Source organism: Halictus rubicundus, chromosome 2 (assembly GCF_050948215.1).
Source record: "Halictus rubicundus isolate RS-2024b chromosome 2, iyHalRubi1_principal, whole genome shotgun sequence".
NCBI lineage: Eukaryota > Metazoa > Arthropoda > Insecta > Hymenoptera > Halictidae > Halictus > Halictus rubicundus.
The window spans coordinates 24,995,853-25,014,668 of NC_135150.1; the positions used below are offsets into that span (position 1 = coordinate 24,995,853).

An 18,816-nucleotide genomic window follows, 5' to 3' on the forward strand; every position below is an offset into this window, starting at 1 on the left:
TCGAAAAAGTCGTCCGAATTCCCTAGTAAACCCAAGAAGCAACGAATCTATGATCTCATGGTCCAAGAAAATAGCTCGAAAAAGTCGTCCGAATTCCCTAGTAAACCCAAGAAGCAACAAATCTATGATCTCATAGTCCAAGAAAATAGCTGGAAAAAATTATTCGAATTCCCTAGTAAACCCAAGAAGCGACAAATCTATGATCTCATGGTCCAAGAAAATAAAAATCGTCCGAATTCCCTAATAAACCCAAGAAGCAACAAATCTATGATCTCATGGTCCAAGAAAATAAAAATCGTCCGAATTCCCTAGTGAACCCAAGAAGCAACAAATCTATGATGCGATAGTCGAAGAAAATGCGGCTCCCGATTAAAACGGGCCAGCAGTCGCTGGTAGACGGAACAAACATGATTGCCGAGCAATTTGGGCCGAAGCAACCGTTCCCCATAGCGACTCGGTCACGAGTCACGAGTCACGGTTCCCTTTTGCCTTTCTTCTCGGCTTGGTGGAGAAAGGGTTTCCACTCGATAGGTTCCCGAGGCTGTCACGTGCTGTAACGCGGCGGCCGATGGGCGAATGGGTTGGATGGATGGACGCGCGACCGGCGATGTGTAACTCGAACACGTACACACGCCGACAAACCGACACGAGCACACGGTTCGAGAATAATATAGAGGTGGCCCGTCGAAGGGACCGGCGCAGTCCGAACTGGTTCGCGGCGGCAGATACGTGCAGAAACGCGCATAAACGCGCTGGTTTCGAAGCTGAGCGGTGTGCGTGTTCCTCTGTTCACAGCGCCGTGGAACGCGTCAACGGGTTCCGAAACCCGAGAGACAAACAGTGCGATATCGTCCGTGGCCGACTCTAGATCATCGCTAATCCTCGTCGAGAATCCGAGAACCGGATCCTCGCCGGTTCCCTATTCGTTTTCCGCGAACAGGCGGCGAACCTGTGACGGATTTTTATCGTTCGTTTTTGTTCGTGCCACAGAGAAATTTGTGTATTTGTGCGGAGAGAGACTAAAGAGGGATTGTTGCGAATTTTTGCTCGCGTGCCCTCGAGCCGAGGACCCTATCTGAACGACAAGTCCAACCGGTGAGCGACCATAAATGTTTCATCGAATCACCGAGAGACTCGTCTTCGCGCCGGTGGTCCGCCATTGGAAAAGAAAGTTGGTGTTCGTGATCACATGAGCGGACGCTGACGAGAAAAAGGATTCCCGTTGCACAGTGAGTCCCAACGACGATCACTATAGCCGCCAAATCGCGATGGTGCCGTGGGTAGACTCGTTGCTGCACCGGCTCGCATGATTTTCTCACTCGAGAGGATGAACGTTTCGAGAAACGTTCCTGTTTGACCATTTTCCGGCTTGAACATTAATCGTTGGAGGAAATTGGGTGGTTGTGGGGAATTTGTTGATGGTGTTTTTGAGTCCACAGTTTGGAAATTGGTTTTGGAAGGCTCTGTCGATTTTTTTGGACGTTTGGGGGATTGATGGCTGACTTTGTTCTTCAGGTATTATTACAATTATTAGATCGTGTAGAATAGGTGAAATTTGACACGTCGATTATGTCGAGGATCTATGGCGGGGGATTTTGTAATAGATTCTTCGACAGCAATAGCAACTTCAATCGTAATCTAATCATTTCATTCTTATGCGAAGGAAGATTTTTAAGCTTCCTTCTGGTACAGCACTATTTTTGAAAATCGTATTGATAGACCCCCGGTAGATAAATTGTTAAGACAGTACAAAGATTCTTGATTTTTTAAAACACTAAGAATATTTTTTTTTCAGTAACCTGACCAAGTCATAAATAATGGGGGAAATGTATACTGATCTCTTGTACATAAGTAAATTACACGTTCGCAACTGCAGCAATTAAATGTATAGTCTTGGGATCGTCAATATGTCGACAGTCGCCTTTAAATTCTTGAATAATTGGTATACTTATGTCTTATTATTTTCTTCACAACTATGATAGTTAGATGTTCTTTGTTCTTAGTAGTTTCCTGGAAGAAAGAGAAAAATATTTATTTCTTATATCTGCATTTCCTTTGATGTTTTAATATCGTGCACAGACCAATGAAATTTCATTTCGATTTGGAAAAGATTTGGAGCGAAAATTCATATATTTCTTTTTTTTTAGCTAATATAAATTTTTTAACTTAAATCTGACATTACAAATGAACACACGGAGGAAGGATGATATTTTAAACCAGAAATGAATGCATTACCATCCTAAGATCATTACTAAATTTCTACAGAGCGCACGGTAGTTGAAAAATGATATTAATTCTCTTTGATTAAATTCAAAGTGAAAAAAAGATGGCTTCGTGCAGCTAGTTTCGATTTCTTGGAACACTGTGAGCCGGTTCAACAACGAACGCCATTCGTTCACGTGCGGATGAGTCGGCGAAATATCAGAATAAACTGCAGCCAACAAAAATACGCAAGCTGGGCGCATATTTTTTCAAAATCGATTTTCCCGAGAACCACGCCGGTACTCAGCACGCGGAGACCTGCCAGAAACATTTACTCAAAGTTACAGATGAAAATGTATACCGAAAACTGCAGTCTTGCGAAGGTTTGAAGTGGACCACCGCATAGTTTTCGAGCAACTCTGGAACACGTCGGTGTTCCAAAGCCTGATCCCTTTAACGAATTATGCAATGGCCGGAGATCCCGTCGCGAGTAATCCGATTCGACGGATTATCGATTTAACGAGGCAACCCCCTTTGGGGCGCGTCTCCGAAAAACATAGTTGTTAGATCGATTAGAGCAGTTCCGTTCAGCAAGTCTTGCGGCGGGCAAAGGACGCCCGCCGATGCCCGCGGGCATGGCCGCGGGCAGTGTGACGTCAGCGGGAAAATATTGTCGCAGGCAGAACCATCGAAAGGAGGCGTGGTTCGTTGCCCGTCAAGCCGCTTATGCTCAGGGCAGTGTTGCTAGATCAAGACTTGTTCCCCCACTCTAATTTTCTACCGCGCTATTCCCCGCGGCCCGGTCACGTGACGCGTTTCGTCTTTGTCGCGCATACACCGATACTGGCAGAGAGAGGGTAACTTCTTCCCCTCAATTCGTGCTCCCTCCCCTCATCTGACGACACTGGAAACTAATTCTCTGCCCGCACGGGCGATAGCTGAACGGGACTGGATTAGAGTAATGCGTCCTTTAATCTTTTCGCGCTTATGCAATCATGAAGTCCGAACAAGACATGTTCATTTGTTTCATAATGGACGAAAAACATCTGGAAATTCATTGGAAATGAACTTCACATATACTTGAAATAATTTATCGAATTATTAACGCCACAGTACAAAAAATGTTGTTTTGCAATATAAATACAATTGATTATCTTGAATATCTGTGGTTCATTTATTAACAGAGTTAGAGTGTATCGATCAATTATAACATCGTTGACCATAAGTGGCTTCGATTTGATCGCTAGACTGCGGATCTTTTACGTAAGATAAACATTATTTATTATTTCAGAGTTACGTGAAAATCGATTTGTTCTCTTAATAATTTCGATGAATAGCGAATAATGTACCAGTAATATTAAATTCATTTGATGTCTCTTATATCTTAAAATGTCTCTTATATCTTATAGTAAAAATCGATTTGTTCTATTAATAATTTCGATGGACAGCGAATAATGTACCAGTAATGTTAAATTAATTTGATGTCTCTTATATCTTACGTTTCGCCTACTTATTTTTGCCATAAATGCATAAACTCCGCAGTCTATTAATAACAGTTGCATGTATTTCCAATGAGTCAGAACTGGATCGACCAGATTAAAACACATTCGTACAACCAAACATACATATTGGTGCAACCTAATTGATTTTTTAGCAGACTGCAGATTTAACACGTTTATAACAAAAATGGATAGCTTAAAACTACACATCGGAAGAATTCAATCGGTGCATTATTATTAAAATTATTCTACGGTCTACTAAAATTATTCGAAAAAGAAATGCGTTAGAAAATTTCGATTTTGCACAAAGATCCGCAGTCTAGCTATCGCAATTAGATATCCACAAACAATAACTCTCATTAATATTCGGACACACTTAAAAATATGATAACTTTTTAAATATCGGACCATACGACTTGGATATTTTTTTGTAAGAAGTTGGGACAATTAGTTTACTACATGAAGTGGAAACAAATTTTTTTTTTAAATTGCGGTGTAAAAAATTCCCATTGAAAATTTGTAAAGTGCGGTTCGTAGGTTCTGTGTCGAAAAGTCGTACGGTCCAATATTAAAAAAGGCCAATAACCAATATTATCGTCTTTTTAAGAGTGTCCGAATATTAATGGTAGTAGGTGCAGATCGCCGCCTTCAGGTGGACGATATTAGAGCGTACAGTTTGAAACGACGTATAAATACGTCCACCGGAGCGAAAGGGTTAAATCGATCGATCCGTCGTCGACACGGTCGAAATTCGCTGGTGCACGCGGATAGTTAATCGAATTAATTGAATCCAACAGGCGCCGCTTCCGCAGATCGATAGTGAACGGCTCCGATGCTTGACGCAACCTACGTATAGTTGGTTACCGTGTCTAAAACCGAGGGTCATTCGGACACAGACGAGTCGCTAAAATGCTTTACACGACCACGCAGCTTCGTCGACGTGCGAATCGCTGGAAAATCGACGGGTATTTATCGCAAATCATCAAAGAAACATCGACTGACCTGTCTCGGCCGAAGACATCGCTGTTTCACCCGGGAATGATCTTTTTTCATCGACGCATTTAACCCATTAACACCCAACAAAGATGTCGGACGCAACATCTCGATCTTCTTTTTTGATGACTTTGCAGTATTCTGCTTGTCGCAGTTGCAGATAGTTGTTCCAAAGATCTGCTTGATACACTTTTCATTGGTGCTTCTCGTTTCAATTGGATCTAGACGGGACTAGAACATTTTGTAATTTATTGAAATTGAAGTATCCATAGTGATTGAGATCATCAACTAACACTTAAGTCGTAAAGAGTTTCATTTCATGGGAAACTCTGTCGTTTGTGATTCTTGTATGGTGTCTAGGATTATATATTATAATTGTACTCTGGAAAAATAATTGTAAGTTAATTCAGTTATATTCTTATATATTTTCATTCACAAAAAGATTCAGCCTAGAAATTATTTTAATAACATTCATACTCTGTCTCGTATCCTTCTATGAATAGTAAACAATTGTATATTTAAACATCGTGTTAATTGACTGCTTGGGACTTAATGGGTTAATCTTACTCATCGTCTCATTCCTCGTTCAATTTATGTGTATTTAAACAGCATTCACTGTAGTTAGAAAATTCTTCATTATTTACCATTTACTATAGAAGAAGTCATCCTCAAAAACTTATTTAGCGAAAATTTCGAATCTCCGGAATCCTGGAATTTTTCTAAACCGTACTAGAAACTTCATTTTTACCGTTCAATTTTATTATTAATTATAAAAGTGCATAAACAACGAATAAAAGTGGCGGCAAACAAAATGACACCACTTCCTAAAAATACACTTTTAATCTACCGGTTGTGTAGTAATTTTGGGATCCCAAATTTGTAGCCACTTTGTGGCAGTTAAGTAGCAATTGTTAATCAAGAAGTTATTTAGAGTGACGCAACGCAGTAAAACTTTCTTCAGAGATTATTCTTGAGACAAAAGTGCTTCGCGTGCTTTGTATAGCACAGTCATTAAGAAGGCTATTAATAAGTCCTGTCTACTAGCATGTCGGCTACCGTGTGACTCATATGTGAGTCAGACAATTAATTGTTTAGATTTAGCGGTTATCTCTGGTAAGCCGGATGCTTTCGACGATTTGCCAGTCATGGCTCTGCATCGGTTCAAGTCCTTATGCATCAAATATTTTCTTAAATTTTGGAACGTATTCGGAGATACGGTCCTAAGGTGGTTAATCATTAATTTATTCGACACAAGATGACAAAAACAGCAATGGCTATAATAAATGAAAACTTTCCAATTTTTATTGCTTCAACCCTCATGCGTTGTCTAAATCAGTTTGACCCACACCTAGATCGTTGCTTTCAATTATAACTTTCCTCACAAAAATAAATACGTAAGTAATTTAATGTTAATGTTACAATGTGTAAGTGAGTGTAAATTGTACAGTAAACTCCCGTATTACACGATGAAAGAAATTGTTTAATAAAAAGACTATATGCCTTTAGGTGAAAATAAATACACAGTAACTGTACAAACAATTATTTAAATGGACCATACACTTACTGCCACATGCACACGTATGCAGTCCTATTGAACAATTTTTTTATTACGAGAGTCCACTGTATATCAACCACGCTCCAATTTAATTCTCAAAATACAAAAATCTCAATTTCTTAATGGGATACAAAAAAAAACACCTGCTACAATTTTGCTCTTGTGCGACAAATTCCTGTTCGGCAGCCTTTTAATCGAATGATGCTCCGCGAAATAGCTTTCCAGAAAAACCGTTCCGAAACGTATAACATGATTCCGCGCTTTCATTCGATTCCAGGGAAAATTGTCCGACATTGTATCTCTCTCTCGCTCTCTCTTCGGCAACATTTTATTTAGATTATAGATTCGTTCGTCTCCGGTTGAACGATGCGCGGAGAAAAAGCCGGATAAAACGCGTAACGTAATCAGAGCACCCGACCTACCTCACTGCAGTCTCTCAAAGCCATTTCCCTCGTGAACGGCGATCGATCGATCTCCCCGGCCACTTTTTCCACCCCCTTCTCCTCCCGCTTTCCACCGCTTTTACTCCCCTTTACCTTCCGTTTCGGGTCGCGACCCTGGGACACACCGCTCGACAGTGTTACCTCCGTAACTGTCGCAGAATTGTCTACCCTAACTGTCAAAATTTTATCCCCGCCACTTGGGGGCTCCCTCTTGGAGCACCAGTCGAGTATCGGTGAGACTAGAACTTTTCTAATTTATTCTTTTTTTCTTTTTACCTTTACATCTCGTTTTTCTAATTAGAATGACTCGAAACGCGATATAGTTACGATCATAATTGCTTGTGTAATAAGCGATTAATGTTTCGGGCGTTAAAGAGGTCGGCGAACGGAAAAGAAGGTAACACCTCTACTGGAACTGTTACGTACTCGGCAGAGCCGACGATGCGACAGTTACGCAGATACTACTGTAATCATATGCGCTGCGCGGTATGTCGAACAAGTTCGTTCGAGGAATCCGTTTTCCCGGAGGCCTTTTATCTACGAACAATTTTACACGAGCTGTCTCGCATGCGACGACCCCTTCTTTTCCTCTTCGGCGTAGTTCCTCTTCGAGCGGAGAACACCTGTCCGTTAATAAATTAATCAATCGATGCACGCGGTCTCTCGCGTAATCGAGCCGCAACGAAAGTCACGTAACTCGGGAAATCGTAGAACCGATGACCTTTGTGTTTCTATTTAGACCGATCGATCCGGAAACGCCATTGTACGGCGTCTCCGGACAGAGAATTTCCTTGGCAGCGAGTTATTAACACGTTCACTGCCAGCATCTGTTTCCTTGTGCAAAAGTTTTATTAACCCCTTGAACTGTAATATCGAGTCAGACTCGTGACCGAGAATTCGAACAGGATCTACTAAATATGTACGTAATTGGTTTTCATTGAAGCAAAAGTAAAATTATATTTAGCCATTAGAGAATATATTAGGAATATTATATATTTATAATACATTAGGCATATTAGTAATATTTTACTTTCTACTATGGGTTTGAACACCGTGTTGCATGAAATGAATTTTGACTATTTTTAACACTAAACCTACCGACATTTCATGTATACCTAATCCTACCATGAGCGGTCAAATGACCGCTTGAAAAAAAGAATATGTATCTTAATAGAAGTATCTCTAGAAAGAGATTTTAGCCAATTGGATAGTAAACAAAATATTTTTTTTTTTCTATTTAGAAAAGTTTTACTTACATTTATGCATTTTCAGCACATTCAAGTCAATAAGTTACATGGCGATACAGTAACGTTGTATACAAGAAATTCTAAACGAAATTTCAAAAACGGTGATTTGACCGCGCGTGGTAGGTTTAGTATTAAATATACCGTGAGATTATGGTTGCGAAATATTGCGACGGTAGCAGCGAACGTGCTAACACGATTAAACGGGTCCGTTCTACTTGACCGAAAGTGACCTTCCTCGACAATGTTTACAACGATGCTATTTCCCCAATACATGTGGCATATATACTTTCATCGACATTCTGTTCTCACCGACGTATTGACTAAACTAGAGTGAGTCACAAGTCATGCGTTTTTCACTCAAACCGAGCACTTTTTATATTTTCCTCGTAGCTTCGGTCGTTTCGAAGTTTATTTCCAGTAATGTCGCAAAAGCACGCGAATTGAGTCTAGATGATTACGTCGGTGAAAACAGAATGTCGATGAAGACATGTATATATCGTGTTTGGTGTCATTTTAATAAAAAACGAGACGAATAGGATGGTAAAAGTTTCATGAGAAAAAAAAATTAGAAAAGTTGCAATCTTTTCAATCCCACCGATACTCGACCCCCCAGCGGTAGGGATAACATTTTGACAATTACGTTAGACACCTTTGCGACAGTTACGGAGATAATACTGTCGATGTAAACATTGCCGAGGGAGCCACTGTCCGTCAAGTACAACGGACCCGATTGAACATAGGACGGGTCAAAATGACCCAGTAAAAAGAATTGAAAAGTCTCCTTTTGAGGACGGGTCAAAATGACCCAGTGTAAAGAATTGAAAGAGTTGAAAAGTCCCATTTTGAGGACGGGTCAAAATGACCCAGTGTGTAAAGAATTGAAAGAGTTGAAAAGTCCCCTTTTGAGGACGGGTCAAAGTGACCCAGTGTGTAAAGAATTGAAAGAGTTGAAAAGTCCCCTTTTGAGGACGGGTCAAAGTGACCCAGCGTGTAAAGAATTGAAAGAGTTGAAAAGTCCCCTTTTGAGGACGGGTCAAAGTGACCCAGTATAAAGAATTGAAAGAGTCGAAAAGTCCCCTTTTGAGGGCGGGTCAAAGTGACCCAGTATAAAGAATTGAAAGAGTTGAAAAGTCCCCTTTCGAGGACGGGTCAAAATGACCCAGTAGAAAGTATCGACAGAATTTAAGTCTCCTTTTGAGGACGGGTCAAAATGGCCCAGTGTAAAGAATTGAAAGAGTCGAAAAGTCCCCTTTTGAGGACGGGTCAAAGTGACCCAGTATAAAGAATTGAAAGAGTTGAAAAGTCCGCTTTTGAGGACGGGTCAAAATGACCCAGTATAAAGAATTGAAAGAATTGAAAAGTCCTCCTTTGAGGACGGGTCAAAATGACCCAGTATAAAGAATTGAAGGAGTTTAAAAGTCCCCTTTTGAGGACGGGTCAAAATGACCCAGTAGAAGGAATTGAAAGAATTGAAGAGTATTCTACTGTACATCTATTCGATAATTTTGCAGAATATAAACGATTCTCTGACCATTTCGACTGGCCGACTAAGTCCAACCATGATCGAAGCCTTCGTCCACGTTTTTTAGATGCGAAGAGCAAGATTCTTTATTCACGAGGTATAACCGTAGACGGAAGCGTTCGACCTCTGAGTCATTCGGTTTCTTTCCACACGTTCTGCCCACCTTTCGCTGTCCCTGGTTTCTTCTGGCTCGTTTGTTTCGTAATTCGCAGCCGCCACGCCGGCGAATTGGATTAATAGAGCCGAGAGCCATGTGATGCGCATCGACGTTGTTTACCTCGTTAATTTTCTATGGGTGCTGATCGAACCGGTCTTCGGTGGTACCGCAGCGGAATTTTCCACCACTCGTGACCACCGGACAGAGAGATATCGCGTGCTCGAAGGGGAAAAAAGGATCTCTCCCGCTTCCCTCGTGACTGCTAGCTCATTAATTGAGCCACTCGGACGACCGACTGATCAACTACGGCTAATGAATTGCGGTGAAATGCAGTGACTCCGCGGAATTGATCTTTTCCGCAAATTCTTCCCTGCTTTCGATAACGAACTGATGAAATTATTTTTCCCTCTTCCTCTTCCTCTTCTTCTTCTTCGTCTGCTTCTTTTTCTTCTTCTTCTTCTTCTTCTTCCTCTTCCTCTTCGTCTCCGTTTTTTTTTCGTCGCATCGACTTCAAGGCCACTATACGTATCTTTATGCAAAATAATAAGTATCTGCATCGATTACAACAATTTAAGCGATTGCACTATAATTTATTTTATGGTTCCGGTGATTAGAACTTCTTTCTCAGTTTCATAGAAGAAGAAGGAAGCTTATATTTATTGTATGCCTATATATATAGTCTTTGGTAACTATATATTGACGACAATAAAGTACAAGTTTGTTTCGGTCTATAAGAAATTAATAACATATATATATTTAGTAGATTTTTTTATAATCCTCCTCAGGTTTGGGCCTGTCTCAATTTCAAGAACATTTTGTTGCTTTTGCAACTAGAGGTTCTTCCAACTTGAGAGTCTCTTATTATTCAATAGTTTGTCTCTTTCCGATGGGGATGAAGTAATGTTGTAGCAATTTAAATAGATAAACTACTAGATAAAAGAGAGTTATTAAATTTTTTCATAAGCATAATTAATATAGGCACGGTAATTGGTATCCCCACAGTAATTGGGTTCCTTACTCTGCATCTCATATAAGTTAAAACGAAAGATTTGACCGAACGGAACGAGATAGTGAACAGTCTGTATGTCTCTGTTTGCAGCATCCGTGATAACAGCGCGGTGAATGGCGTGGTCCCTGCCAGTGACTGTAAAATCTGCAAGGACTCGAAGGACGAGACGAAGGAGTCTGAGACGGACGGCGCGTTCCTGCTTTGCGCGCTGAAACCGCGTAAGCGCAAAGAACGCCGTGAGTCCTGTTGTCAGGAGAGGAAGTTGATAAGGTGGGATCGATAAAAAGACAGTCTTGCTTGTTGATTCTACCACGGCTAGAGACCATGCCTGATTTCGCAATTGACATTCTGTTCTAAATGATTTTTAGAAGCAGCAGCGAGGAACGTGTCCTCGACAGCCCCGCTGAAACAGCGGATACGATCAGGCGAGTGAGCAGCCACGAGGACTTCAACAGTGAGGAACACCTTCACGTTCTGTCGCAAAGAGGACCAGAGATGGGGCATGGTGTGGTGAGCAGTCTCAACAAACCTGAATCATGTTTCAGAAGAATCGCCTGACACGTTACCTACCTGAGATCGTCCCATTGTCTTTGGAAATCTGTGATTTGTAGCTGACAGTTTCTTAACACGTTCGCAACCAACATTTGTTTCGTTGCTCACCTTTTTCGTTAAAATATTTTATTAAATGCAATGTATATATGTACATTACAAAATATTGAAACAATTTAGCAAAAGAAAGTCCAGTCTCTAAATGTTATGCAGTGTATTATGACTACACATAACAAGATGTATAAAATTAATGTGACTATCTTCGAATAAATTACGAAATTGTGGTCGCCACATATGTGTGACGGTGGTCGCGAACGTGTTAATCGATGTTTCAAGTGCGATATCAGTTCCAATGACTAATTATACACAATATTGTAATTACTCGGCTGCGAATCATAAATTTTCAACACTGAACCTACCGCCACTGGTCAAATCGCCGCTTCAGATTTCGTATTTTATAATTATTGACATGCAATTATTGACTTGCTTTCATTTATATTCAAAGACATATTGTAATAAATAGACAGCGGATCTTTATGTAAAATGAAAATTTCCTATCTGAGTTGCAACAAACTGGAATGAAATAGAGATTTATTTTCTTTCTTAGTATGCTTAATAGGTTGAAAACCATGTAATAGTATTTTTAAATTCTTCTAATGTGTTGACTGTTTTAAATTACGCCTACTCATGTCATAAATGCATAAAATCCGCTGTCTAGTAGTATATGTATTTTATAAGACAACACGTAACAATTACCTTTAAAACGAGGCAGGTTAGAAAACTAGTATACATATACATTAGGTGATCAAATTATTGGAGCCACAGTGTGACAAACGCGCGTTTTACATTTGTAATTAGGCTTTCGTTTAAAAATGGACTGTTTTAATGCAAAATTGTCAACTTATGTGCAAGTTGTTCTAATATTTCGATCACTCACTACAATCGAGGGTAGGTAACGTGTTAATTTTAACCCCGCTATTTATTTTTTAATCTTTTTTTTATCTATTCACATATCCATATTATCGACAGTATTATAATAGTGCACTTATTATTAACACGTTCGCGACCAGCGTTACATATGTGCGACGATCACGATTTTGTATATAACATGAAGAAAATCGAATTAGATTTATGCTCGTTGTTATTCATAATTATAACGCGTGGTAGTCGGAGAACTTGTAACTTTCCTATAACAGTATATTACTTCATATATTACGAGAGGATACATTCAATAGAGTATTGTAACTATGAATGTGTTAAGCTTATTTTTTAAAGAGTGGTTTTGTGTTTGAGGAAAGCATGAGAAAATTGTTAGCGCGACTAGTAGCAGGGTAGCCTTTGCTCCACATTGTAGATTCACTCATTGTCGAGACACTATTTGGAGCAAGGAAATACTAATTGACTGACGTGCATCTTTAACACGATCGCTACCAGCGTCACAAGTGTGTGACGACCACGATTTTGTATGACACATAAAGAAAATCAAATTAACTTTATGAATGTCTTTATCTAAAATTGTAATACATAGCAATATTCGAAATTTAAAGCTTTTCTGTAGCTATATCTTTTTTCTGATTTGACAAAAGAATAAATTGCATTTGATAGAATAATGCAACCATGGCGGCTGTTGCTGAAACGAATTCTCGTAGCGATCGTGTTAAATAAATGTCCGCAGGCTGACAACGCCCTGACTGTTCGAATAAAAGAGTAATTTGTTTCAGAGATGCGGAGGTCTTCCTCTGCACGAGAGAACGAACGTCTCGCCGATCTCGAAGAAGAGCTCGTCGTTCCCATCACCGTGCGAGGCGACGACTCTGGAAACGGAAAAGTTCGAGTGCGACGCCGAGAAGCTGAGGAGCAGCGAGCGCTTTAGCAGAAGCATCACACCGCGAGGAAGAAGGCAGGCCAGAAGAAGAAGAGTGCACAAGATCGTGGACGCAGAGAATCCCAGCAAGGTAAGATACTAATCGAAGGTAAAGGCACACATTGAAACTCTCCAATAAAATTGAGAGAATTACTAAATTACGTGTTCCCGTGACATAGGAGAATGAAGAGGAACCGGAGATCATCTACAACGTGTCATCGAGTCCCAACAGCCGCAACGGCTCTCCCGGCCCGAGTTTTTTGGAGATGTTGAGCAGCGGGCCGAGCCGGTCGCCATCACCGGCTCGACCACCCACTGTCGACCATGAAGACCTAAACAATCCCAGCTTGACCAACTGGACCTTCCAACGAGAGGAAAATGTAAATAGCAACTGACCAGATCTTGGAGAAAAGCACCTGAAGTATATCGACGATTGTTAAAGCTCCACTCCTGTTAGTCTAAACTCGAGTAGACTGCGGACCTTCATGCTTTTATAGCATCCGTGCAATTTTCAAATACAAGAAACATGTGCTGCATAATTGAATGGGTAGAAGTTCATAGGAAGTTCTTTCTTTAGGCTGGTTTTTGCGTTGGATTGCAACACTACCCCTAGATAGGGTGGAGAGCGATTACGATCATCGATGTGTCTCAGGTCTCTTGAGAAAAGCGAGCCGTATCGCGGGATAATTTTGTTTGACCAAACGGCGTTATCGCGTAAGACGCTGTATACGCGTATCATTGATTCCTGTTATCTGATTAGCCGGTTGTACGTTCGCAGGGAGAAGCCATTGACGCCCGGGTGGAGGCAATGCTATCGCCTCGGAACTCGTTATTGTTACCCGTGAGCAGACGGTTCTACTCGGACGACGAAATTCAACCAGGCACGCCGACGATCGCGGAGCTCGGGCTGAAGCAACTGACGAAGCACATCAACGGTCTGAAGAAGAAGATCAAGAAGTACGAGGACGAGTTCGAGGAGAACTTCGGCTACCGGCCGAGCCACTCGGACAAGATGAGCAACAGGGACATCAAGAGGCTGTGCACGGAGCTGAACAAGCTGCGCAAGGAGCACAAGATGCTGAAGGAGGACCCGGTCGGTGCGTTATTGGCCAACGCGAACAACAGGACCAAATCGATCAGCACCAGCCCGACGAACAACAACAACAGCCTAGAGAAGACCAGAGCTACGTCCATGGAGGAGATGGTCAAGGAGATCGAGAAGAAGCTCAGCGAGAAAAGGGTGAAGTACAACAGACCCGACAACATGGAGGAGCTCACGTACGAGCAGCTGTTGGAGGAGAAGACCGCGGTGCAGAAAGCTCTGCTTCATATCGAGAACACCTTCGGTAGACCCGCCCCCACCGAGGATCGGACCGTTGTGCGACCTTTATACGACAGATATAGAACTTTGAAGAGGTTGCTCATTAGGGCCGGAGTGGTAAGTCTCCGATGACAACCCCCGCTTGCTGATCGTCGTTCTCTAAACGATGCTTTCCCGTAGAACAAAAATAAAGACAGCATCACGGAGCTGGCTACCATACTGGAACACGAAGCGATGGACTTCACGTCGTCCAACCTGCCTGGCAACCAGTCGGATCCCGAGAGAAGAGCCAGCGAGCCAGACATGTCGCACAGAGGCATCCTGGATTGCATTGACACCGGGGATCAGCTGCCAACCGACAGCGATAGTCAGCACAGCAGCAGCGAGGGCAGTCGCAGCAACAACGAGATCCTCCACGCGCTTCCGCTGTGAGTGAACGTTACATTCTCAGATCGGGTTTATTCAAATTAAAGGTGGAGATACACGAAGAAGTAACTTGCTACATTTCATGCAAGAAAGTGCTAGTGTACCTGCACCTTTACGCCTTGGTGTACCAGCGAAGTTGTCATTGAGCGATTCATAAGAAATTCTGATCTAGGGTACTTGTCTCCATTAGCGAGCTTGTCGCTATTAATGCGATAAGCAATAAAAATGAATTCGAAAAGATAAATAGAGAAGCTATTTTTTAAAATTAAATTAAACTATTAACGTATATGTTACAGAGAAAAATATTGCATTTAACTCTTAAATCAAACATTTCTCCAGAGATGACACTTTCGACAGTCTTATCTAAATACCTTGTCAGAAAAGCTGAGGAACGTCTATTTAACACAATTAAATAGATAGATAATTAATATAATTTACCGCAGTATAAAGAACCACAGTCTATTGATTTGCGAAGGACTATTAAATTAAGGTAGATGAGATAGAAGCTGTAGTGGTCAGAATAATCTGTACGCTCGACTAATTCGCCAAGTTTTGTAACCGAATGGCATAATCCGGTATTTTTATCACGGTGCAGACGAGTGAAATGTCTGATTTGATTTCAGCGAGGAGCTGTTGGTCCAACAGAAACTGACCAGAGAGGAGAAGAAGCGTCTCCGACGAGCTCTGAAGGAATTGGAGGCACAGTTCGAGGCCCGCGCCGGCCGCCGGATGCAGAGAGAAGATCGAGGCCCGCAAGTCACCACCGTCTACGAGTCCTACAAACAGGCGAAAGCAAAACTTAGACTGATCGAAGCTCTCATAGCGAAGAATGCCTGACGCAGTATCTAAACGGCGGCTCTAGTGGCCGTGCGTTTATGAAAAAGGCAACGGTAAAATCCTAAAAGCATCGTGGAATAACATCGTTACGCAACCATATTGTGCGACAGGGAGTTCAGAGATAAGAGATGAGGAAGCCAAATCAAAAGCTTTGAGCCTGTTAACCGGGTAATTTTGTTTCTACGCGACTGTACGGACATATGATTTGCTGCAATAAACGAGAACGGTAGTTCACACTACTGCAGTTGCTATAAAAATGCATGAAAGGCGAGACGAAAGACGATCGGAGACGTCTTTCCCGGTTAATAGATTAGGATGCGGAGGAGGAACATGCTTTCGATGATAAGAGCGCGTGTCTTGGTGCAAGGATGCCGACGCACACTATTCATTTGATGGGACTCGTAGATAAAGGACACAAGGCCCGTCTAGTACTTTGAACTCTAAGCACCGATAGTTAGGAGAACGACAGTGGCTGCTGCGACACGCGTGCCGAAACAATTCGCCAATTTGCACATGACTTTCTCAGAATACTCAACATCGATTTCAACACAGCGAGAGAGTGAGAGAGAGAGAGAGAAAGAGAGAGTGCTTGTCTCATAATAATGCAATTATCGAAACTCATCACAAACGTCTGTCGATTTGTATGAACAATTTCGCATGACGAGGTATATTTCATTCAGAGCAAAACGATGTCGCACGACACGAACACCATCGTCAGTTTTGTACCGTACTTTTAATAACGCCGACAAAACGTTTTGTTATTTTCTAACGAGAAATCACACAGAAAACAAAAATAATAAAACAGTTGCTTCCTTCTGTACTTCACAACGATTTCGTGTTTAACGCTGCAATGCGTTCGTGTTGTAGGCGAGTTAGTCGCGTTTTTATTTAATTAGTTCACGCATTCCTCTATACTCGAACAAAGAGACGAAGAGACGAGAAGGGACGACGTTCATCGAGAAGTTTTTAGACGCCGTACGTGCGTTTATTGTCCCGCGAACAAACTGGCTGAGAACAACCACGAATTCACATTGTGAGAGAGATTACTTTTATGTCTGTGGCTGCGAGAGGGAACAATGACGTCGATATACGGAAGACGGTATTTGTATTCTCAGAAAACAGAAAATTAACACAGAAGCCCCAAGGCAAACAAACGTGAGTCTCAAATTTTCATCGAGAACACACGAGTCCGATGGATCAAGGCTGTTTTGCCAGAAGCAATTTTGCATTCTCATTATTCTGTTTAACTCCTTGCACTGTAACATCGAGTCAAACTCGGGTTGAGGATTTCGAGTAGAATCGAATAAATATTATTAATTTTCTTTAAGCTGGAATAAAATTCTATTGCATAAGTTATCGTTTCTTCTCTAGTTCTAATTAGTGCGACCATAAAATAAATTCTAGTGCAAAGGGTTAAAATAGAAACGCGTTGACTCTCGTTTCGCTTCGCAGCTGCGGATATATAATCGAGATAAATATGATAAGAACGTTTTATATTTCTTTTTGTTTTTGTACAGAAATTCTAATACAATTTGTTATTTAATCGTATCGCTTAGGTTTTCCGATTACGGAATCTTTTTGTACTTATCGCGTGGAAGAAACGCAGATTTTCGTTTCGTAGAATGGAAAGCCGACTCAACGCAACGTCGGTTTTTCACGTAAAATCGGTATGTTCGTTTTGTTCTGCGAGAATTCGCCACCAGATCGAACACTGAGAGCAATGAACGAATTTGTGGGGTTATTTGTAATGATAAGTACCTTGTAAGAGATATCACATGTTGTAATTGTAGAGTACTATAAACTGTTACAGTCTTATAGCGTATTGAACGTAACCATTAAAAAGAAAAAAAAGAAGAGGCGCTCGTTGATTTATGCAATTCGCAATCGGTTCGGGCGAGCAAAAATTTGCAGGTGATCGAACATAGCGAACCCGCCAGGTCGGCTATCTAGAATTTTTAAGCGACAGCCTTAAAATTCGACTCTAACGAAGACTCGTACGAGGGTGCTATATTTTAGTTTTTAAACGCGTCGAAAAGAAAAGAAATGCTTTGCGAATTCGATTGACGTGGCAACCGTGCAAAAGGGGTGCGCATTGTCTTCTCTTGCGAGCAATCGACATTCTTCAACGCGTGCGTAATATCTCCACCCAAAATCATATTCGGTAACAAAAATTTTACTAATTTCTTGCTACATATCATTGTTCAGATTTGACTCCCGGCGACCCCTTTTGTTTCATGCTAATTCATTTCGCACAGTCGCACGAAAAACACGATTAATCCTGCAATGGCCCTTGGGCCTCCTCAATTCTTAGAACAAACTTTTTCATAATTAACGCAAAATAATATTCCGTTTTCCCGTTTTTTGATACAACAGTTTCGACATTATTGCAGCTTCTAGGGTCGGGTGACTCACTCCGTGTGCTCTGAAGAGTTTCAGGAAATGTTTGGCAAATTTTTTGAAAGAGATTTCGAGAACAGAGCGCCTCTGCAGGGTTAGCTTCTTCGAACAATTCGGAACAATTGAAATTCCCAGTCAGCCTTCTTCTCTTGAGGATAAAATTACGCGGAGCGAACGAAAAAGCGAACGATTATTTTTTCTTTTGTCTTGTTTGAAGCCAAAGCATTTTTTAGTCTGTGATATAAGAGATATACTGTTTGCGTTCGCGCGGGCGTGCATGAGAAAAAATTCCGTTGTCTTCGTTCCGTGTGAAAACGACTTTTGAACGCGAGAGAAAGAAAAACCATTTTCAGCCGTCACCGCACTCTTCTTCGTAGAGATAACCGGGGTTATCGACGATCCGCTGAAAAAAAAAAGTATAGTTTAAGCGACGCTGCATACTTTTGCATAAGACCGAGTCGCCGTGGGATAATCAGAACTGCGGAGAACCAGAATGTATTTATAATTCGGTTGACTCGTGTTCTATGAATATATTTCAAACTTGACAGAGCATCGCGGGGCTCTAATAATTGCGCATACTTAAAAAAGAAAGTCGCGTTGAAGATATAAGCGCGGTGGGAGTTGCTAGCACCGTCGTGATTCGACATTTTTCGACGAAAATTCTTCTCTCCGCAATTTCTAGTGATTATCGCGACGACTCGCGTGTTCTGAATCGATCGGTGCGGAAAGACACTTATTTTGTATTCAGAAAAATATTTTATTTTGATAGATTTCGTGTATGTACGAGCAGTGATC

At 41.3% G+C, this 18,816-nt stretch overlaps 1 protein-coding gene across 5 annotated transcripts in view; it reads left to right on the top strand.

The window, feature by feature from the left end:
• LOC143365717 (protein FAM13A) overlaps positions 1-17,668 on the top strand; it is a 48,111-nt gene extending 30,443 nt beyond the window's left edge. For 4 of the 5 annotated variants that reach the window (XM_076806142.1, XM_076806141.1, XM_076806144.1 and 1 more), the window contains 7 exons: positions 10,718-10,897; positions 10,996-11,137; positions 12,898-13,131; positions 13,220-13,420; positions 13,819-14,478; positions 14,542-14,789; positions 15,411-17,668. In XM_076806142.1, the coding sequence (XP_076662257.1) occupies positions 10,718-10,897; positions 10,996-11,137; positions 12,898-13,131; positions 13,220-13,420; positions 13,819-14,478; positions 14,542-14,789; positions 15,411-15,624 (1,879 nt within the window). In that variant the 3' untranslated portion in view covers positions 15,625-17,668. The remainder of the gene's footprint in view (positions 1-10,717; positions 10,898-10,995; positions 11,138-12,897; positions 13,132-13,219; positions 13,421-13,818; positions 14,479-14,541; positions 14,790-15,410) is intronic. The other variant, XR_013084584.1, reaches the window with a different exon arrangement.
• The last annotated feature ends 1,148 nt before the right edge of the window (positions 17,669-18,816 follow it).